Source organism: Tauraco erythrolophus, chromosome 2 (genome assembly GCF_009769465.1).
Source record: "Tauraco erythrolophus isolate bTauEry1 chromosome 2, bTauEry1.pri, whole genome shotgun sequence".
Taxonomy (NCBI): Eukaryota; Metazoa; Chordata; class Aves; order Musophagiformes; family Musophagidae; genus Tauraco; species Tauraco erythrolophus.
In genome coordinates, this window is record NC_141466.1 from 116,772,140 (window position 1) to 116,796,394 (window position 24,255).

Below are 24,255 nucleotides of genomic sequence, written 5' to 3' on the forward strand. Positions count from 1 at the left end.
AACAAGGAATTTATGGGTTAGCAAGTTGCTCTTTGGAAAGGAATATAGAAACTGATTTTTTTCAGCCGAATTCTACACTGCTTTTAGTATCTTCCCTGAATAGCTCATTAAAGGTTTTCAAAAAAAGAAATCACCAGCACAGAAATGCTGGTGCTGTGGGTTTTCTTTAGTCATTCTTATTGGCATGTAGGACATATTGTAGTTATTTTTCAAGAGAATTTAACTTTGAAGATATTTCCTTCTTTGGCTGATATTGTTCCTTTTACAATTTCATTGTAGCACTGCACCCTAATCCACACCGAGAGGAAAAAAGGCAGTGAGGACTAAGAGGTACCAGAGAGAGCTTACAGCTGATGGGTGCCCCAGGAAAAGCACCTTACAGATTTCTCTTGCTGCCAATTTCTACAGCAGTCCATACTGGAGATGTATCTGCTGCTCTACCTTTCTCCAAGTCTCCTGGTTCCATCATGCTAGTCATAACCACGCTACTCTCATAACTGCATGGAAAACTGCACTTGGTACAAATGTGCTTCAGTCTAGAAACTTCTTTTCATGCCATCGCTATGCTGCTCACTGTTTTACATCTCGGCTCTGCTGGATGTTCTCTCCACTTCTGCATTCACCTCTTGGTGCTCAGTTTTCATTGCTATTACACTTTTGGGCTCAATGGTTATGCAAATATGCCTATGTTTCACCAGCAAGTAAAGCTGTGTGACAGAAAGCGTGTGCGTGGGAGGGAAACGGCAACGACATGACAAAGTCCTTAGCAGCTAAGTTTTCGATAGACAGAAGTAGATACTCAAAAGGTAAGTGCTCAAGTCTGAACATTCCTCTAGATTTCTTCCAGGTTAAAATCCCCCATTTCCCCCAACAACCTTGTTCTCAAACAACATGTATTCTCAAACAAGAAACAGTTACAGAAAGATATTTAACATTTTCTTGACAATAACAGTTTTGAGATTCCCAGCCACTTTATTTCTCTTTGCTTCTTTTCTCCCCCTGAAGACTAAATGGAAAGCATTGGCATTGAAAAAGAATAAACAGATTTAAAATCAAAGCAGTCTGCTTGTCCAATGGACTGTGAGGAAAGTTGGTGATGCATGTTAAATGATAAATAATGAAATCTAATTGCCATATAAATGTGTGTGGTAATCCATCTCCCACAGAATTGATGCTATGCCAATTACTCTGCATGAGGGGGATGGTTGTGGTGGAGAGGTGAGGCACTGAAGCACAGCAAACGTCCTTCATTCTTTCTTGTTCTGACCACTTTTGTACATTGCATACACTTGAAAAATAGACAAAATCTAATGAAGCAGGCATTTTATGGCATAGTATACTGAGATTTCCCTTCCTCCTGATATTCTTCTGAAATAATTTACTCACTCTCTGCTTTAATAGCCAACACATGCTCTTAGAAGATCTTGTTTTCAAAACAGTGAGGAACTCCTCTTTTGAACAGGTATCCTAGACCTCAGAGATCATCATCTACAAAACTTTTCCTTTAGTTAGTACTTCAGGAAAGATTGTCCACATAAAGCTACCAAAAAGCTGAGATGTTAGTGTTTTAATTTCGAATATCAGTTTGCAGAGGGAAACTTTATACAATATTACCGACCTCTTGATCGAGACAATCACCTTCAGACTCTGAGGATATTACACGAAGCAGCTCTTTTGCAAAAAGGACTGCTCAGTCAGAAAACCAAGATCTATGAGAGTGGCACCTTCATACCCACAGCAGCACACCTTGAAAACAAGTTTAGGATGTGCTTCTTGGCTGGGGACAGTGCTAGGATTCATTGGGATGTATTTACACTGATTATCCAGATTTTTTTTTTTGTAAGTTTGAAGACCATACATGTTTCCTGTATTATCTTGAGCATAACATTTAGTATTCCAGAAGGGCTTGAAAGAAATTCCAATATCAGCAATGGTAATAACCTGCATGCCAAACAGCTGTAGGAATGTAGGCAAATCTATACATTTGTATATAAGAGACCAACAAGAGCAGGGGAGAAGAAGCAGAACGCAAAAACTTTCTCTCACCATGGACTGATCCAAAAGACTACTGCAATGTTGTTGACTTCACAAAGCTCAGCACAAGTACTAGAGTATTTTCTTCAATTTTTATGAAATCCAGAAGTACTGGAGTAGATTTTTAATTTTTCCCCCATCTCATAATTTTGGAAATTTGGATACAGTTTCTGAAGGCTTAGCATTGCCAAAATTATTTTCACGGTCTAGTAGACACCATAGAGGTTTAGAAGCAATATGTGACAAGTTGCAAAGAAAGGAGGATAAAGGAATTTGCATCAGACCAGGTTGCCTAATCACCTATTGTTCATCTGCCTGTATATCTTCACCACACTGGAAGTCTCAAAGAAGAGCTCTCAGTTTTAAGTCCCTTATTTTTCCATCCATACAGAGGCTGCTTCCCTAACACTATCATGAAGACAACAGCTGCATTTGCCGTTGTCTACTCCAACAGGTCACATTAGGAAGATCTATTTGCTGTTGACAGTATTTGGAACTCAGCATTTGGAACAGAATATTATTTCTGCATGAAGAGTTCACAGCCCACTGGCAAGGTCATTACAATTAGCTCATCCATGTTTATTTGAGAAATTTAAGCATTAATACTTGTTTGTTTGTACAAATCTGTATTTTTACATAAAATAATTTTCTGTGCTTCTTAAAGATTTGTTTCTTAGTAATAGAAACATGAAGGATCACTGCCATTGATAGAGACCTTGTAAATATAGAGAAGAACATATAATGCAGCAACAATAATAATGTGCTCAATATAAAACAACAGGGACAAATATTATATGACATTGAAACAATTTCAATTTCCATTGCTGGAACAAGAAATCTTCTTTATGATCAAGACTAATTTAGCTCAGTTTTGCATAGCATGAATAATCTACTTTGATGAGCAAATGAAATATCAATAGATTAAGTGACTATTACGAATCATCAATGAATATGTCAGGCTAGTAGATCTACTGATAATTTAGTTAATTGCATTAAAAGTTTACAAGGATGAATTAATTGCCAAGTGAGTCTTTATGTATGTTGAAGAAGCATATTTCAGTGCATTTGTAAAACCACTGAGGTGATACCAGAAATTAATATGATTACTTTCAGACACTTCAGACTAGGCTGTTTTCACATTATTGGAGAAAACAGCAAATGAAGAAGCAAACGTATATAGCGACAGCTGTCATATCTCACAAAGGAATAGAGGAAGCCAGAGGCCAGTGAAGAGCTACAGAAATAAAAGCAAAACAGACAACAAGACGTCTAGACAGGTTTTTTCATAGAATCATAGAATGGTTTGGGTTGGAAGGGACCTCAAAGATCACCTAGTTCCAACCCACCTGCCATGGGCAGGGACACCTTCCACTAGATCAGGTTGCTCAAAGCCTCATCCAACCTGACCTTGAACACTTCCAGGGACGGGGCAGCCACAACTTCTCTGGGCAACCTGTTCCAGTGCCTCACCACCCTCAGAGTAAAGAATTTCTTCCTTAGATCTAATCTAAATCTCCCCTCTTTTTCAGTTTAAAGTTATTTCCCCTTGTTGTATCACTACAAGACCTGGCAAACTTCTTTTTAAATCCAAGGAAGGTCATTCTGATGTATGTCCTAATATGAATAGCATTTTTGAGGATGCAGTGATATAACAGCACAGGAATAACATATGACTTACAATGGATTCTAAAGTTGACATTTGGGAAGGCCACGTGGAAGAGGATAACAGTGAGACTGGTTGAAAGTATGGATGTCAATTCAAAAATGCAGGTCTTAAAAATACATGAAATGATGCACAGGCAGCAAAAATTAAACCATAAATGTTGAGTTGGGTAGGAAGTTTTTGTGATGGTGATATTCTTTTAAAAAGAAAATATAGTTAGCCCAATATCAAAACTAGGGTGACTGCAGTTTATCCTGGATGATACAGCATAGCGAGAAAATTTACTCAGACCTCTCAGACCACAAGAGCACAGTATCAAGTGCAGCCAGCAAGAATTCCCCTCCACCCAGCTATTTCACACTGTGAAGGCCTTGAATTGTAGCCATGCTGACCATTTGAGCTGTACTGAAAGCAGGACAGGCCAACCTGCTCAAGAAACACACGAAAGGAAATTTGCTGTATAACTGAATGTTGGCAGGCTTGAGCTGCATCGCCTTTGCTGTTAAGACTCATTTATCTTCACGGGTTATGTGCTAGAACTGCTCCCCAGTACACTTTGCTAATTTTCTCTGCTAGGAAAAATAACACAGCTCTTGGAACAGAACTATTTTCACTCATTTATTTGTCTCCAATTTACAGTTTACCCATCTAATTACACCAATAATTAAGCTAGAGAATTTAGTATAAGTGTTTCCACAGGCACCCACTCCAATCCACTGAAATTGTATCAGAGGTTATGCAGGGAACCCCTGTCTGTAATAATGAACTTTCTATGTTATATTGCCAAATCCTACACCCAAAAGGAAACATAGAGTGGAAATTCTCTCCCATACTTTTATGGCAACTGTGCACTTTCCCAGACAACTGGCATGTTGTACAGGCCCTACAACACAATCTGTGTCATATCTTTGCATCGAATTCATTGTGTATTCACAAAAAATTGTATATATATGATTTATCTTTCCAGGATTAGCTTGGATTTCAGCATCTAAAATCCGGTAACTCTGCAATTACTCAGAAAGGCTGTAGATTCTATACTATCTGTACACAAACATATTTCACCTAATGCTAACTCTGGCTAAACAGAATTATTGATATCACTAGCAAGAAGTATAATTTTGAATTTGTTAATAGAGCTAAAAGAATACAGGACAATGAATTATCCATAGCTGCTTGTATCAGCAAAGTGTATGGAGTGTTTATAGCATAAACTTCATCATAAGAAACACTGACATAAAATAGAAAAGAATACGCTACAGGGAAGCATTTCAACTGAATACAAAGGAAGAAAAAACAATAATGAAAGGCTATTTTTTCTCCTTTTTAGCTTGCTGTCTAGAATGTAGCAGCTTGAACTCCCCCAAAAATCCAACAAAAATTCTCATGACGTATGCTGTGCCATATTTAAAGGAAGCTGATCCAGCAAAATGCAATAGAATACATTAAAAAAAGAAATGAAACATACTACTCTGAGACGACAGAGGTTGAGGACCTGTGTACACTAGACGAGTTTGAGAAAGATGCTTTCTATATATTACTGTACTGAGTATGTCAGGCTTATTATTCTTTTACTAGCCACATTTCCCGGGTGGTGAATTACAGAAAATCAGCATCTAATACAATTCACCTTTCTCGCTTCAAATCTCAGTATGTTTTTTCATGCTCTTCAGTTTTTTTTCAACGGAATTCAAGGTTAGAAAACGCACCAGCTATGGATACAGTTTTACTTCAAAGGGTAAAGCAAAAGTAGAATTTTCAAAGTGAAGAAAACAAAGGAATGTTGGATTTTACAGGTTATTCTCGCTGATGAGCGTTCTCGGTGAATGCACTAAGCAGCGCATTTAGTGAAATAACAGTGCCCTCTAGTGCCTTTGTTAAGCATATTGGTCAAACTTTTTTTTCTTTTCCTAAATAAAGCCGCATACTAAAACACTACATTCATTTTGAAATAGATGTAGAATAAAATGACTCTGTTAACTTAGTTGCCAATTCTTAACATGATTATTTTTCTTACTCATGTCTAACTAATATATTGGGGGAAAAAAAACAACAGATGAAATATGTATTCGTACTCACACTTAAGCATTAAGTAGTACTTATTATTGCAAAAATGTGAGAGAGTCAGGTGGAAGCTTTCTCTACAGTATCAAAAATCACGTTGAAATATTACATTGTCTCAATAAACATTGACTACATTTACAAGAATGTAAAAATGAGAAAGAACATGGCACAAATTTTAAATACGATTTTGAGAATGGAGTGTGAGCCATCCAAAAAGCTTTCATTTATAAAACAAGCATTTCTGATAAAGAATCTCTTATTGAAGATTATGACACATCAAGATACAGTTTTCACAGTCTTTCTTACATCTTAATAGCACTTTCAAGTGAAGCAAACATGCAAAATATCACAAAATCCAGAATAATTACTAAGGTCAGCTCATTATCTGTGACTCAGAGGTAGTTAAAAGAAAATCCAGCAAGGAACAAGCTCTTGATGGAATATTAATATCTACTTTGAACACCCTGGCTTTTGAAATGTTAAATTTTCTTTGACTATTATGAAATTTTTTTGTTTTCCTAACAAGAACTTTTCTAGAGAATGTTAAAACACAAGATAATTTTTCACATGAACAAAACGTATTTTCTTATGTCTGATTAGGTAGGCAGTATTTTAAAAGTATACTTATATATCCTTTCAAAAAGATATTTTTCCTTTGATGCAAATGAGCTTTTCAGAAGCCCATCCGCACAACTGATTACTACTACTTAGTTTAACATATACATATATGTCAGTTTGTTTCTTAAGAATCTAGCTGGACTTATACAGTGTAGGTTTAGACCTATAAAACAAAGTTTATCCCACTCTGTAATTGAAATTAAAAAATATTACATATTTAAGTGAGTATGTTCATGGTTCAATTCATCTGGCACCTTGTATTTATAACTGATTCATTGGAGGACTGCCACATAAGATAGCTTTACTTACAACATATTTTATGATATCAAAAATCCTTCATTGCATTTATTTTCCCAATAAAAGTTAGGATTTATGTGGAATACTGAACAGTAGAGGACAGGTCAAAGTGTTTGTCAGTCCTCTAACATAGGGATTATCAGTTCTGCAAAGCCTTTGTAGTCATACTGTAAAGCTTGGGCTGTGGTTGCTGCATGCTACTTACACAACTTATGTTCATGTAAAAATCAAGCTTTTTTCATAGACATTTAGAGCTCCTTTAGTCCCCCAATTATCTGTTGGTATATACGGGCCACTTTGTGTTCTTACCATTTCATACTTTTTTTCTTATGGCATTTTCACACATTTAAAGCCATACGTAATTGTGCAGAACTACTACTAAACTAGCATTGTCAGGCTAATGCAAAGGAGACGTCATCTCTTGTGATCGTATTGATTATTATCAAATAAAACACTTTGTGTGGTATTACAAAATTATACTGTACTGTACATACATGATTTATTCAGGTTATTGTTCTGTAATGACCCTCACTGTAAGTTATGCAGGAATTACTGTACTTACTTTTGAGATCTAAATTTCTGGCTCCTGCGGTGCTCTGTGTCGTGATTTTATTGTCAATCTTTACAGTGTGGAGGTTGTTGGTGTCCCTTGATATCATCACATTATGCCACTGGTTGTCATTCAGAGGTTTGTTAGAACTTCCTTTGATGAGATTTGCACCATTTCCCAAGTCAAACACATAGTGTAAATACCTGGGAAAAGAGAAAAAATTGGAAAAGTTTCCTTTTTCTTTAGATACCAAGGGGGCTCAAACTAATATGTCTAGTATTTCCTATTTCCTTGTACTCCTGGTAAAACTGGAAAACTATAGTGAACGCCAGATGGTGAGGAAACCTTAATTCAGAGAATTCACCATTTGTTTAGATGAGCTGAGACAGAGTCCCAAGTTTCTGCAAAGTAAGTAGCACTCCACATACCAACACATGCATACATACGTAGAAAGAGAACAAGAGGAAGGCTACAAAATAGTACTTCTTTGTGGTAAACACTATAGAAGTTATACTTATTATTTACTTTCATATTTTTCAGGCATCTAGCTTCATCTGAAAGAAAACACCACAATAAAGCATATGAAGTTTAACATGAAGAAACATTCATCAACCGTACGTGTCCAATCAGATAAAGATTTGTATCCTTAACTTTCTCTTCTATTTCTCCTGTATATACACTTCGAATAGACTGGTTTTTTCATTATGCTATTCCATACATACCCTTTTACTAATTCAACCACAATGAAATCATTTCCATCGCCACTGTTATAAAGTATCAATCCGTCCAGAGAGGTTGTTTTGAACTGGAAAAAAAGGTGCATAGATGTATATGCTTGTAGTGTGGCCAATGCAACATAACTCGCTTTTGTTTTAAAGGTTACAGGGTCTGCTATGATGTTCCTGAACCCAAATCTTGCATTTAGCTCACAATAATCGATGTCTCCGTTTTTACATAAGTCAATGTACGCCATGCCATTAAATGTGAGACTCTGTAGATGCCCAATGAAATTAGAAGGCACGGAAGACAAGTAGCGCCGTTCTGTTATTATTCCTGTTTCTATATTGTGGAATTCCAGTCGTGTGTGATCACCAGCCATTTGACCTTTAAACAGTAACAAGAAAACACATGTTAACGTCTGAAATGAGAGATCAAAAAGCACATCATGTGATTAAGGATCTGCATCAATATCACAATTTTCAGAATGTGTAAGGCCATTTCTTGGCTCCAAAAAAGGATTATTCTAAATTCATCCAAACTATTGGCCAACATCTGGGAAGCCATTCCACTGAGTTCAGTAAGTTTAGATAAGGCCAACCATAAGATTTCTAAATTGAAGCACAATACCACAGTATATCAAACTACCAACAAAATCCCTCACTTTATTTACACTTAACCAGAGGTGGGTTTACTATAAGCAAGTGCAATTAACTAACACAACATGAAGATCAGAAAGGCAAATCTCAGAGCTAAAACTACAACATTAGAGTTTCATGGAAGAGAGACATAACAGTTTGGGGGTATTATTCCACGTGTTTTGCTTAAAAGTGCACGATTTGGCAAGAGGAAGGAAGGACTCCTGTTTAAGCAGTCTTAGGCACATTAACGTTGGCCATGGTGCAAAATCTTGTACTGCAAGGGTGGACAGAGCCTTCCCTGAAAGCAACTAGCTTTCTACCACATGGATAAACCATGGCAGAAAGTGGCAGTGCCTAAGAGATGGACAAAGCAGAAAGCCTGCAGCAACGTTGTACGCCAGTGCCTTGCAATCATGAAAATACCAATATCTTGCATCAGAAAGGTGGCCAAAACCAAGCTGACCAGCTACCTTTGAGTGTTGCTTTGTCATGCAAGGACTTGTGCACAACAGAAAGCCTGAAATTTGCTGACTCTATAGATAATCTGAAGGAAAGGATCAACACTGTCAGGATACAGTGCATACAGGTCAGGTAAGTTTTTAAGCTACTTATTAAATACCTTACCCAGCACATCGAAATTGTGCTCACTGAAGAGCTCCCTTTTCTAAGAGAGCTTAGATATTTTTCCGTGCTTATTTTAAAGAAGTAGGGTAGTATTATCACAAGGCTGATTCATGGTCATGTTGTGTGGGTATGATGACAAAACAGCTTTTTATCACTAATCAATTTTACCACTTAATGTACGTTTTGTAAACCATGGCCTAAATTTCCCAGTCCTTTAGCTGTTTCATGTCACTCATGGAGTACAAAGGTGAACAGCAGACCTAGCCAAGCTGGAATAAATACTGGCATAATACTGCTCTGTAATACAAGTTCTTATAGTTGCAGTGCAAAGCTGTTGACAGGCCAAGTTCCCTCTGTCCTTCCCTAAAGATACTATACCAAGAGGAGTGTGTGAGCTCTGACCCAGGCTGGACATGTTTAACAGTGGTGCAGAAAGCCCTGGGACAGGCTTAAAAAGCTGTACCTTCATAGGTTTTATAGGCAAGTGTCTGTGTACATGAGCGTGATAAGGGCAAGATGAATGTAGATATTTGGGCTTTGCCCAGCGAGGTGGATTCACGAACAGGTTAAGTCACAGCACTGAGATACAAACACACGTATCCATGAAGTTACAGTGAAAATAGGTCTGCAAGCTTTAACAACATTCAGGCCGCACACACACGCACACACAAATTGCTCTAATAATTCAGGATAAATATTTACAGGCAGCTTACTTAGCTTCAGGATGCATTCTATATAAGAACTAACTCTACTAATGTCATTGAACAAGATCAGCATCTGGGATCTGCAGTCATACGGCTGAGCACTGCAAAAGGCACCTGAACCACCAAGGACAGTTGTCTATGTTCTTGTTCCTAAACATCAATTCTGAAGATACTACTTCCCCTGATGTATTAAGCAAAGGTGGGTTCTTCCTTGCAGTAATGAGTCAGGGAGCTGTCTTGAAAAATGCCAAATCTGTAACTTTCTGCAAGGCCAAGAGATGCATACTGGATCACAGCCAGAGAGATGAAGATCATGTTTTAGAGAGGAACATTATGTATTCCAGTCACGCCACTTCAGAGGGCATTGCGTGAGTGTCGTGGCAAAAATCCACTAAGCTTTGGCCTGTAGCACAGTATCCTCACTACATCCACTACCTTAAAATGTATTTCTTTCTTGAACATAGTGATAAAAAAGTTCCAGCGTCTGAGTTCACACCCCAAATCTCCCTCTAACATTTCAATTGTACAAACATGCTAATGGGATCTTCTGTGATGAGTAAAGTTTTCAAAACCACCTGTATGACCTCAAATGTAAGCTAGTTATGATTCTGAAAGATATTATTTGTCCATGCACAAACTATGCATTCGTCAAAGGTAACTAAGCCCAATCTATGGATGAACAGATGATATTTTAAAACCTGTAGAAAATAGAAAGTCAGGCTGAATTATTTAATGGCTTCCCCTCCAGTTTAAGCTTTTTGAATGTGATGTTTGTTGTGGTTTTTTTTCATATATGATATAGGAAATGGAATCAAAAAAGGAAAACACAGTGTGTGGTGGTGGAAGCTGGAATTTTTGGGAGAAGGTCCATTTTCTTCTCATGTTCCCTAAAAGATTACAGTAACCTTTCACATGAATAACTACCAAGTTATATTTTAACCACATTTCTGATTGTTGGGACATCTGAAGAAAAGTTCTAAGCAGTTGAGAGCGAGAGCACTCCAATCTGATACGGGAACTCTTCCACTACCCCTTTAGGAAATTCAAAGCTACTACACATGAAATTGAACTGTGTACATTTGAAACTTAAGCTTATGAAGGCTTTGGTAACACAGTGTGTTGCAAAAAGAACCCCAAAACTCACAGCGCTACGTGGCAATAAAGATTTTCCATGTAGAAAATGTAATATTCCTGGGACTAACAGCTGATTTCCCATGTTATCAGACTTCAAGTTCCTTCTAGCTCCTTCTCTCATGCCAGTTCCCTCCTACTGATGGAGAAGGCCCCAGATTGGCAACACAGCTTTCTGCAGGGAGTTTAGGAAGACTTTTTCCCCTCTTAAATATTAGGATGGCTTTCTCTCTTTGAATGAAGAATATGACACATCTGTGGATTATGCAAATGTAGGCAACTTCCAGCTTGAAGAACTGAGAGGGATTTCAAGTCAACTGGCCACCTTCTGATACAGGTACTGGCATGTAGAAAGAATACAATGTTGTACTGGAAAGCTGGACCCACAGGCAACATTTGTGCTTGATCAGGAGGCAACTGAAAAGGCTCACTGGTTTTAACGGCTAGAATAGAACAATTCAGTTGGAAGGGATCTACAATGATCATCTAGTCCAACTGCCTGACCACTTCACAGCAGATCAAAAGTTAAAGCATGTTATTAAGAGCATTATCCACATGCCTCAAACACTGACAGGCTTGGGGCATCGACCACCTCTCTAGGAAGCCTGTTCCAGTGTGTCCGCTATTTGTTGAGACCATGATATCTGATAGTAACTAGTTATCTGCAACACAGAGTGAATACAAGAACTTAGAATTTTGCATTCTTTAGTTACTTCACCTGACTAGACTTTATATGATAGAAACTTCCTGTTTTCATCTTAATCCTTCACATATGTTTTGAACTTTTCTGAAGCTGCATTGAGCAGCTGGGAATGACCCCAAACATGAAAAGAGTATTTCTTGGTGGTTTTGTAACCAGCAGTATTTTTAAATAAGAAATCTGCCATGAGGAGCCCAGGAAACGTGCATTTAGTTCTAGACGCTGCATTTTATTCAGATCTAACCAGCTTCCTCTGACTAGAAAATGTCCCCAAAGTATCCTTATTATTTGAGTTGCAGCTAAAGAAAGCAGCAAGATGATGATAGTTTTCAGTATAGTTTTTCCAATACTATGTATTTATTTTCACAAAGAAAATAACTGGTTTAGGCCATCTGTTTTTTCTTGGAGAACGACCTAAAGCATCATCACATACACAGACTAAATTTTTTCTTCACCTCTGGAAGATCTATTGGTAATTTCTGATTCTAGAAAATATGGTTTTGTAACTATATGAATCCATAGCAATTATTTTTCTACCAGTGACATGGTCTTCAGTGTTCTGCTGAGGTGAAAAGAGACTAATAAAGAAGGTGTTTTCCTTTTAAAAACTCGATAGAATTGTTACCATTTTAACAAAGCTTAGAACCAATGGTAAAAGCTATTTAATACTACACAAAACTAAAGGAAAATACTAAATAGCTAACACAAAATTAGGCATATTGTACTGTGCAAGGAATCAGGGCCAGAAGCCAGATCTGTTGCTATTAACAACACATAGGTAAGCCTTATCTTTAACAGAACAAAATCACAGTATTTTCTGCTATAATTTATTCTAAAGTATACATAGGAATATATTTCTAACATCTGCTAGTATTCATGTCATGTTTTTTTCTCCCATCCCAACTGCTATTTTAGTATTTGAGGAAAAACTTGTTGCCTAACATTTAATTATTGAGGACAGCTGAAGCAAGATTTAAAGCACAACAGAACATCCCTCAAATGTTTATGAAATTCTTTCTTACAGCAGTGGCTTAGAGTTTAACCTTAGTATAAATTTAGTGTGTTGCCAAAAGCATTTTACTTGCTTTCTCATTAGCGATGTATCAAATTACTTCCTTCAATTACTGTATAAAAACATTCATGTAAATCAGCATGAAGGTTTTTATTAATTCCAATAGCAATGTTAGAGTAACATTAATATCAAGTGTAATAATAACACACTTGTAGAACCAGTATTTCAAGATGCATAACTTGGATTTTGGATCTTAACCAAGAAAAGAAAAAAGCACCTGTTGCTTTCAGATAAAGGCATTCTACTTCTGTCGGGGTTTTTTTTGTTTTGTTTCCCCCCCCCCCCCCCCACCCCGTAACATGGAGTCACAATGCCACAGTACCTGTCATGGCCTGCTGGTCATCCACCATTAGCTTTAAACTTTTTCCTCGTCGAACCACGCGCACAGTGTGCCACTCGTTATCATTGAGGTTATAGCCAGCAAAAAGGGTTTCTGGACCTTTGCCTGTAGGATATGCCAAACAGTCATTATGCAATCTTTAAATCAGTCTACATGTGAACCTCACAGAGAAAGAGAGAGAGAGACAGAGAGACTGGCTGGGCAAACGTTAAAACTCACCAAAAGTCACATCAAGCAAGAAAATTACGAAGTATAAACAAACCTCAAAATATAAAGCTACTACGTTAAAACATTTCTACTGTGTATTTGACTCTATAAATGTATTGTATATGCACATTTAATGAACCAGGTTGTCATAAATAGGCACAGTCAACATGGATTTAGTTATGCACTTTCCAGTCATATACAAACCTTTAAGAAAATGGGTTACTGCAGCCAGAAGAACTTCAGCATGTGTTTACAAGACTGGATTTTTATTCCTTCAGTAAGAACAGTTTTGGGGAAAGGTACAAGTGGTAAATGTGCGTGCACGTGTTATATTTCTCTTAATCTATGTCAGCTTCTCAACCTAAGTTTGTTTATTAAGACTTCTCAGAAGACCATCTGTTACCTTATCTTCCAGATGACTTGTTAATATTCAGATACAGTACCTTCTGATGTTAGAAGACCTTCAAACCATACTTTCCTTTTTCATTTAATGGATACCTTTTTTTGTAATCTGCTATTTTTGCAAGCAGTACAAGAAATACTTTTGAAGTAAATAGAATTCTATGTATAGCACAATGTACTTGCAATAACTGTATTCACAAATCTAGGAGACAGAATATCTTGAATACCTAGGAAAAAATTTCTCAGAAGAAAAAGGTTATGAAAATTGTCCCTTGCACTGTTGACCAAGAAGAGAAAGAAAGAGAGAAAAATCCTGACTGTGAACTATCATTGATATGAGTAGGTGATTGATGAAGTGCTGAACCAACCAAAACTTCCGTGCTCAAACCTGAGTTATTGGACCTTCGTGGTGACTGTCCAAAAGATAAAGCTCATCTGCAACCAGCAAATTACCTTGTTGCAAAATAGATAAACCCTGACCTGTTTTTCAGTTCCTTCAGCAGAATAAAGGTTGCTGATAACTAAAAGAGATGTATAATAAAGTACTATTTGACATAAAAACAGTAGAGTTACACTGAGTCAGACCATTAAGTCCACTGCATCCTTCCAGGTGACTACATCCCTTGTGTCAGCCTTCTTTTAAAAGGGATATGCCACTGGCTTTGAAATTCTGCCACATTTCTTTTTGGATTCTTTTCCACCCAGTGCAGGCTAACTATGATGGTTGAGGTCTATTAATACATGGGTACTATATGACATTGTCTAAAATCAAAGCCTCTCTGACTTCAGAACTGCACAGAGGAAAAAAGACACTAATAGCTTGACGTAGCTGTTCAGCATATTGGACAGTTTTCATCTCAGAATTGTTCCATTTTCTATCAGCATTTTTTTAATTGCTGCTGGGTTATTGCCCTGCTTATATAAGCAATCTTCGCTATTTTGAGCATGTCAAGGGATTTCCAGGGACAAAAATACTAGCTACCACAAAGGCAGTGAGATTCTGATAACATCATGTTGCTTTCCCTATGCCTCTGCATTGACACTAAGCTAGGAAAGGTGTGCAAACCCAGCAGAAAGAGATGTATATGCACTCACTGGTGTCAACTACCTGAATTGTTCTGTTCCTTACAAATTTACTTTCTTTGGCTAGAGAAAGACCAGTTTTGCATAAAGCTCAAGTGAATAACATTCTTTTTGGATATGGTGATATAGATGTAGTGAATAATATTCTTTAAGCAATTTCTATTATTCTACATTCTTAGGCGCTTTAATGGAAGCAATTTCTAACTGGATTTGGGAGACAAGCAATTGATTTACAAAAAAGGCTTAAATGACATGAGTAAAAATCTTTGTGAGAGTCAATAGGCCTGCCCAGAAATACATCACTTACTATTGTTTTAAACGTGGTAGTCTTTCTTCATTTGTTAGTTCAACTCCTTTTTTTTTATTTTTAAATTTTTAAGTAGTTGAGCTACTTGGTGTCCTTTTCTCACAACAGATCTCTAAAAGGCCTAAAAGAATATGCAATTTTAATTTGTTCTCACATTAACAGCCCTCTGAAGCGTCCCATCCATGTAAAGGTGCCTCAGTGTCTATAAACATCAAATCCAACTTGGCTGCTCACATTTATACAGGCAAATATGATTGATATATTTTAATGGTAAAAGACTTGTAAACTCTTCCTTTTGTAAAATTAAATGCATGTTTTCCTATGTATCAGTCTATTTCCTTTGCAAGAGTACTCCAAGTAAAAAAATTCAGGTCAGAACTACCTGTAAGCTGCCTTTGTTTGCAATGCACGCAATCCAAAACTCGATAAAGGGGAACTATTGTGAAAGGGCATGAAAAGGACAAACCTGGGTGTAACATACTAGGAGAGAAATGGATTGAAAGCAGTCCTGGCCTTGTAGAAACTAGCTACATCGCACGGAAAAGAGGCTTTTCTTTCCTCAAGCTGATCTCTAACAGAGAAGAGGGGTTTTTGCTTTGTCATAGAGAGTACAATGAACTACAAAAGAGCAAGGCCCAGAGTCCAGGTACTGTGTATGTACCCATCACATCATGTTGCATCTCTGCAAAGTAGCAGTTTTCTATAGCAGCTGGAGAGGTGGACGAGGAAGGATGGATGCCCACCATTCCTGTAGAGAATATAGCACTTGAGCCGCTTCCTGGCCAAGAATATACTTTTGTATATAAAAGGAGCAAATGTGCTTGTGAGCAATGTATTTAGGAGAAAATTTAATGAATGCTTAAACATAAAACCACATAGGAATCTCTTGATACCACACTAGAGTACAAGGACTGCAGAAAATTCTTAACATATCTTACAGAAAATCATTTAGGTTGGAAGAGACCTTGAGGATAATTTTGTTAAAAGGCATTGACCAACCTCAAACATAGTTTATATTAGTACTTTCCTCACTGACTTTCAAATTTATTGACCTGAAATTAATTTAAACATCATATTATTGAGATCATAGCAGTTCAAGCTCTTCTGTCCTGATTTATAGTACTGTAGTTTATAGTGAATCTACTATAAATCTAAATCTACATCTACTAAATCATTGGCTCTTCAGTCTTATTCTGACTTTACACTGATGTGATTCCACTTCATTTAAATAACACCAGCAGAAAGCATTGTTGTATTTAAATAAGAACTGGCATATGGTCACTTTTTGTGGGGCTGGGCTTGTTTTATTTTACCTTCTTTTCTTTAAAAACATTAAATACCTCCCACAAGAAGAAAAGAAAGAGTCCTAATTCAAAAAAACGGGTTTCTTTCCCTGTTTTCTATGGACTGATACTACCCTTCCAACCTTATTATCCCTCCACTCCTATTTCCTATGCTCCCCTTCCCTTGGAACTCATTTCTCTCTTTCTAGATAGGACACAGTTAATTTGTTTCATGGACCCAGCACTTGCTCACTTTCTGAGCTACTGATTTTCTCAGATACTAATACCTTAATCATAAACCTTTAATTTCAGAGACGAGTTGTAACCTGCAAAAATCCACTAAGCTTAAGTGTGAGATTTATTATCAATGTCTATGTTCAGCTCTTTTCCTATATTAAAGGCTTAAATAACTACTAAATTTTATGCATTCCTAGAGTGAATAGATAGTACCAAATAAAAAGTAGAGGCAATTTCATGGCTCCCACAATTTGCTCACAGTCCATCATGCCAGTAAAATCTGCACATCCATTTAAAAGCAGATAATTGCTTATACAACCGTCTTTTTACATGAGGAAAATACAGACTGTGCAGCCCATCAATAGAGGCACAGATCTTGATGATGCAATTCATTACGAACTAGGACATATAAACGTAAAGCTCCAAACATCTTAAGTTACAGCTTTACTTCGGCATCCAAGATTGAGCTCACTTTTTGTTTTCAGTACCTCAGCTAGAACTTAACTGCCTTTGGTACTATTTAAAGTTAAAGGAAAAAGACATGATCCTCCAAAAGAAAAATCTCATTTTCAGTGTACTGAATATTCTAAATGTTCTCTGGAGATTCCTATTCTCTTTACTGTACTGTGAGGGCCTGTTGAGTCTAATTCGAGTGCTGAAAATTTGCTGAATTCAAATCAGCCTGTTAATTGATGGTAATATGCATACTTACTTTTTATCTTATAAAAATGTCTATCCTGTTGTACCTAAATCGGGAGACCTTTAACCAACTACTCAAATAGAACTTCATAAAAACCAAACTGATCACTTTGAACAAGATATTAGCTTTTGGCATTGTACCAAAACACATTTAAAACTAATTCTCTGAACCAAACACAGGAATTATTACTGGCTCTTACAATACCATGCACCATCACCACCAAGGTATATATCAAAACGCCACCCGAATTCGCTTGGAGCATTCAATTCTGTGATCAAAAGTAAATACCGGAAGTAAAGTTTTGAAAGAAAGACGAAGTAAACAGATGCTAGCAAGGGAAACTGGATGGTTCAGTGAATGCTCTACTAACCTATGGAACCCCAGTTAGTTACAGGCTATCTACTACTTGTCTACTACTCTAGGCTGTCTTACTACTATCTTGGTCAGTACAAAACGTCAGTGGTTTCAGCCTATTTCATTAGCAGATAACTATGCGTACTACAGTAATCAATATCAGGTGGCATTTCCCATTTGAAATTTGAGAGAGTAAGTGGATGAAAGACTGAGATCACTCCAGTTAACAGAGAATATTACTTTGAGGTCAGGAAAGCCAGGATTTCAGATGGAGTCTTACAGCTAATATAATGTGTACATAGCAAGCTGAATCGTAAAGACAACTGAGTGGCTCTGAGAGACACCTAAGAGTGTTACTGTAAATACCTGATGCAGAACCAGAGAAGTCTGTGCCATCTCATTTACCCTGCTTTCCAGGGTCAGCCTAGCATGCCTGTAATCTAGGCTTCCGTTCCAGCCAGCAGCCAGTGTGCAAACCTTTTGAGGCACATATATTACACAACAGTCTGCAGCACAAAAAGCTCACAAAAGATTCCTCCAGAACTAGATGCAGAAGCACAAGACAAATAGAGGAAGGCATCTTAATCTTCATTATCCTTTCTATGGTGGTTGGCTGCAGAAACAATTCTGGTCTCTCAAATCCAAAATTTAAATTGCAAACTTGAATCTAAAAAGTCAATTATTATAGTGAATCAACTGTATTTTAAATGACTGCATCTGCATCATCCTGAAATCCCCTTACTATGCATGTTTCTTACTAATAGAAACACTTAGTTGCCTTTTAAAGATCAATGATGTGTATCAGTTTATCATTTAAAGCTAATTGATAAATCAACTTGTGAAAGTCTTATTGCAGGTCGAGGACATTTTATCAAGTATATTTTCTTCTCAACAGACTCATATAGAAAATTCCACAAGAAGAGCACATTCACTGAATCGTATCAAGCAAAACATATCAATCTGCACTGCTTGATCAAAATGTTCCAGCCCACAACAGCTTTATTATAGGCAAAATTGCTTTTGGCAATTTGGATAACGTATTGGCAGTGTAGGGTATTTTTATTACTTTAAGAAACAAAACCTGACATTTCAGAAATTAAAATGAACGAGATATATTCGTTGCTAATATCATTCATTAGCTTTCATTTCAGCTGCAGAACAGATTTGCTTCTATTATTTTGAGTAACAGAAACACAATATTAAATCTGTTTTTGTACACGCACTCATATAGAAATGCAAAAAGCTAAACAAGAAACTTTTGAGAATTCTACTGTCTTCCTCTGCATGACCAAACTACAAACAGACTGTAGTTAACATTGATCTACTTCACTGGTAAGGAAAACCAGCATACACAGTGAATGCACTGGGGAAGAAAAATCCATAGGATAAGAAACAACCAATCCAGGAATCAAGCACTATATCCAGGTCTGAGGACACAAAGTTTTCTATAGTCATTTGCCTGTTTCTTTTCACTCTCTTCTGCAAATTTGCTTTCTCTGGCAATGATCTGAGCTGCTCAGTATTTCCACTTTCCCTCCTTTGTCTACCTTTTGCCTTAAGGAAGCCATTTATGTCAGGATGTGATAGCACATATACTCATCCATTAATTTCTTTAAAGCTGTGAAATATTAACTGTTGGCGACACATAAGTATCTAAATAGAGCCAGTGGATCAAGGTGGAAGGGCAGAACATAGACAGATCTATTGGACTAAATTAAATATAAGGATTCTTGGTGTCTGCCAAGAAAGGTTCTGATGATAAAACACTATCTTCTCAAAACCTATTCTCTACAAACAGAATGAGGACCACTACTGAATTTCATCAAGATGGAAAAAGAAAGAAACATCAGAAAGTAGTTAACTTTTGAGTTGCAAGTCTTGGCTGCTAGACTTTCCTGCCACATCAAAGTGTATGTAGAACACATACACATGCTCTTGAAGTTGAGAAGCGTGCTTTGCTGGTTAATAATTGGGTCTATATTAAATTGAACCATATTTCTTGAAAAAAAGGTTTTTAAATTGCAATTACAATTATATGTGAACTCAGAGGATAAAACTGATTTTGTTACTGCATTGTGAAAGTCTAATCCAGCTCAGAGACATTTCTTAACACATTATTTAAAACATTTTGTTAGGAATCAGCTGCATTTTAATTTAGTTTTTTTAAGTCACATATCTAAGCAGGTGAAACACAAACAGCCCTAAGGACATGTAATTTTTCCTTCTTCTTGGAAATAATGAAAGAAAAGTATATTTTAAAAGCTGAAACCAGAAGTCAGCTCAAACCCTATATTTTTAACAAGAGTACAGTTTCTCTTTTGTACTGTTCCCTAAGGATCATGACTAGCAGACAATGTGCTAAAGGTACTAAAGGTTTTATGAATCTACCCCAAGGCCCTGAACTAAAGCACAGCAAAGTCAATGAGCTTGAAACATACGTCTGTTGCTTTGTCAGCTCACTGCTGAACATTTTCAGCCAAATTTTCAGAAATTATTGAATTTGACTTTGCTGTAGGTAAATTGAGCATGAGCTTTCAATACGTGGCAATTCTATGTTAATTTAAAGCAAGGTTCAGGGCAAGATTATTTACTTTTTATTTACTGTATGTAAAAAAAACCCATGCACTTGCAAAGATAATGCAGCAGTACAAACACACTGTAAGGTCATATCCTGCCTTGATTCATGATAAGTTTTTTTAAAGTGCTCCCAAATCCTAGGACTTCTAATTGGGATTCAGTACAGTCACTTCCATAAACTAATTGTGCGACTTTTAGTAAATCTCAATTTGTTTTTACCTTAGTTTGACATAGCTGCTATAATGAAAAAACTTCAAGAATTTGAAGTTGAATATGTTTAACTATTTTGTTTTAAGCAAGGTGCACTTAACACAAATACTTTCAAGTCAACATCTTTGACTTTATTCTACCTAAGCTACCGCAGTACATTAGGAAAGCAGCTATTTCACAAGCCTGCTATCCCTTTTTCTCAGCCAGCTCCCCAGTTCCCAGAACATTCCTGTAGCCAAGCCTGAAAAAAAAAGATTGCAGAAGGATAACAGTAAAGGAAGCCAGCTGGAAAGTCTGGTCACCAAGGAGAGGAAAGACTTGAAGAACCCGGATTGAGATACTGCAACAACTCACCTAGACACACAGTGACACTGAATAATACAGGGAGGGGCAGGAGGAGGGGGAAATCAATTTGGCTTGATAACTGAAATTGTTGTTTGGGGTTTTCTTGTTTTTTTTGTTGTTGTTGTTGTTTGGGGTTTTTTTTGTTTGTTTGTTTTTAAAGGATAATCCACTATAAACCAGTGTACTGCAAAAGGAAGAATAAAATGGGAAATTTTAATTCATTTACAATACTGAAATTTTCCCATGCAGAATGTTTGTATTACAGAGAGCTTTCTTATACTGAAAGTTTGTTTCAATGAAAAATTCCTTTTAACTCCTGTTTAACAAAAACTTTGTAAAACTCGTAGAGAAAAGAATGGCTAATTAATCTGGAGTTATTAGTGTTTGCTTTTTTATTCCTCCTATAACAGGAACTGACTATAAGAACTGACTTAGCAACTCCTGTGTAAATCAATACCGAGACTAACATGAAACCCCAATTTTAAGCAATACTGGAATTAAATTTTCTACAAGTAAATATTCATTGTCCTGATATGACTTTAATGGCAGCCAGGATCTCTAATATTCCTTAATTCTGTGTGAATTTAGAGTGCTGTCAATAGTACTGATTTGTGAAATGTGGGCTTAAACTATGGGAAAAAAGTGTTCCTAAGATGAGTTCATTTTCTGCTTTATCAAGAAGAGTTAGATTTTTACCTTAGCAGACTCATCATTCTTCTCTTGACTACCCAAACCAAAAGCCTCAAACCCTATAAAACACAAAGTCAGAAACACATAACATTGCCTGTCCTGGATTTCTAGAAACAGCAAGAACATTCCTCTAAGCTTTCAAAGAAATGGAGAGTGATACACCTGGCAATCTCCTTTTCCTTAGACATCATCTCTACAAGTTACTACTCAAGTACAGTGCATCAGCTTCCAGAGGAATTTTGCTGCCTCCTCAGAATGCGAGAAATTTGGAGGAATTCTGACTTGGAAGAAGGATTTCACCAGGAGATAGCTATCTAAATAACTTTTATAATCTAGACCTTAATCTCTGATCTGCAAATCAGCTAATAAATACAAAAAAGACTGAGATACACAGCTGCTACAGGGAACAGATATAGCAGATCTCTAAGTGTAGCCTGATGATACAGACACATTTTATGAGTTCAAAAAATTGTGCTACTGCTTTACTACTGCTAAGACTGCCCTCTTTCTTTCCTCTTAAAACCAGTGAAGGAAAAATAAACTAACTCACAGTGATTTTTACACTAAAAGTTGGTACACACTTGATCTTTTATTCTTTTCCCGAGAGAATTAGAATATTTGTTGTACTTTGGATAGATTATAACTGACAACTGGAAAGAAGCAGAAACAGCTTTGATCACATATTAGCTTTTCTGACTTTGATATTGACTGTGCCCATTTATATCAAACCATGGCTGAAGTACATTTTAAAATATACATAAGCACAACTTCAGTATGTTTCTCCATAATGTACCTTTTTATCAAAAACATTACATTTATGTTTAGGTAAAAATTAGCATAACAGAAAAAAAACACATAAATATTTCATTTTACCCTTACATCTTGCACATTGTGCTTAAGAATAAGCAGATTGGTAACTAACTGGCATAGAAAGGAAAATAATTTGGACTGTGACTTTATTTTAAGAATAAGCTCCTCTTAATTTCCAGGTGTCTTCATCCCAAGGCACAGCTCTTATAAAATAGTAACAATTAAATCCCACACTCATATCCTTTCTTTTTCTTTCTTTTTTTTTTTGTTTTTAAAGAAAATACTGAATTATAACATTTTGACTAGTTAAGGGTAAAGAGAATAATGTTTAAAGATTTGTGACTGTTTATTATTATTTAAATGTTTTAAAATATTTTTATACACACTTTTTCTGATTTGTATTTCTTCATCACCATGTCATGTCATCCTTGCTCCAAGTTTCTCCTTGTAAAGTTTTGTTACTGCAGTGTAATAGTTCGTGATTACTTTTAGACCTTTTCAACTTCTGAAGAGCCACTAGTTCAGCTGCACCAGGTTTCATCCAGAATTTAAGATTCCTGATGTTCTCAATGATATGGGCCACAGGGCAGAGCACTTTGCGTATTAACAGCAGCAGGGTCATATAAAGTGAATATGTATCTTAAGATTTCAATGCTCTAGTACTATTTAAAAAGGGTACACAAGACACATTAAGAGTTGTGTGAATTTTTCTTACAAAAAAATTTCTTTTAAAGGAAAAAGACCTTGAATTTTGAGACTGAAATTGTAGACAGTATTGTAAATGTCCTTTAAACATTTCTTTCAATTTTGAGCTAGGTCTGATATTCCTTCTCTACAAGAAACCAATCTGAATACTAATTATCAGGGAATCTATGAAAAATTCCCTATAAAAATAGCATTTTTTTCAGGCATACTTTTTCAGAATTATTGAGCCTAAAATAAGATTTAAAAAAAATTACCACATATTTATTCCAATAAAGCTTTTGTTGGGAACAAAAGTAATCAACTGTCTTAGATATCACCTATGTTTGAGATAGTTGGCATAAGTTTAATACGGCATTTTAGTAAAGGTAAATTGTCAGCAACTCTTCCAGCTTCTTTGTGTGATTTCTTACCCAAAAGATCAATGTGTGTTTCTTTCCTGCAAACAAGGCTTCTTTTCTGCATTCTGCATCAAACTTTTCATGCGACACTTCAGCTGCTTCTAAATCTATTACTTTCCCAGACATATATTTATGGTGGCTAAATGAAACTGAAGTTAACTGTGACATCTACAATAGTGAGTTTTAGTTTTACATTTTGTTCACTTGCAAGTTTTTGAGAATTTCATCTTGCAATTATGGCTGCTCAAGCATTTGCATTCTAACAATACGCAGGGTCAGGCACATTTTGCTGTCTGTTATTTCCAGGCTGTTGCTTGCTTTGTCTCTTGCAGGCCTGAATGAAAATAAACCAGCATAATCTATAAGACTGAGTGGGTGAAATCAATTTCAACATTGAGAGAATCTCTCAAATGCTCTTTCACCATTTGTTGTCTCTTAAGGATTATGCTCAGTGTCAGTGAATGACAATTTTGTTATTGAAAATAAAAAAAGAAAGCTTCTTGACAGAAGTTCCTACTTGCACTTTCTTAAGGTGCACTTTGTATCTGGGTTTATGCAATTTTAGGAAATCAAGAATCTACATTGTAGTTTTTTCTAGCTAGTGCTGCTCTTATTCATAGCTAATTATCTTGTCAACTGAATTCCTAAGTGTCTCCTATCACCTGTGAAACATTAGCTGGAGATTCAAGAATACTTCTTCCCCTGAGAGCTCACAGAGTACATCGTTCCCTCCTAGGAAACAGCATACTTGCTTTCAAGCTGTTGAAACGTTACATAGCAAAAACTGCATAGACA

At 36.4% G+C, this 24,255-nt stretch overlaps 1 protein-coding gene across 22 annotated transcripts in view; it reads right to left on the minus strand.

Annotated features, from left to right (window-relative positions):
- Positions 1 to 24,255, minus strand: part of NRXN1 (neurexin 1) — a 763,795-nt gene that overhangs the window by 382,724 nt on the left and 356,816 nt on the right. For all 22 annotated transcript variants that reach the window (XM_086630300.1, XM_086630295.1, XM_086630283.1 and 19 more), the window contains 3 exons: positions 13,135 to 13,257; positions 7,946 to 8,327; positions 7,236 to 7,426 (listed from right to left, as the gene is read on the minus strand). In XM_086630300.1, the coding sequence (XP_086486426.1) occupies positions 7,236 to 7,426; positions 7,946 to 8,327; positions 13,135 to 13,257 (696 nt within the window). The remainder of the gene's footprint in view (positions 1 to 7,235; positions 7,427 to 7,945; positions 8,328 to 13,134; positions 13,258 to 24,255) is intronic.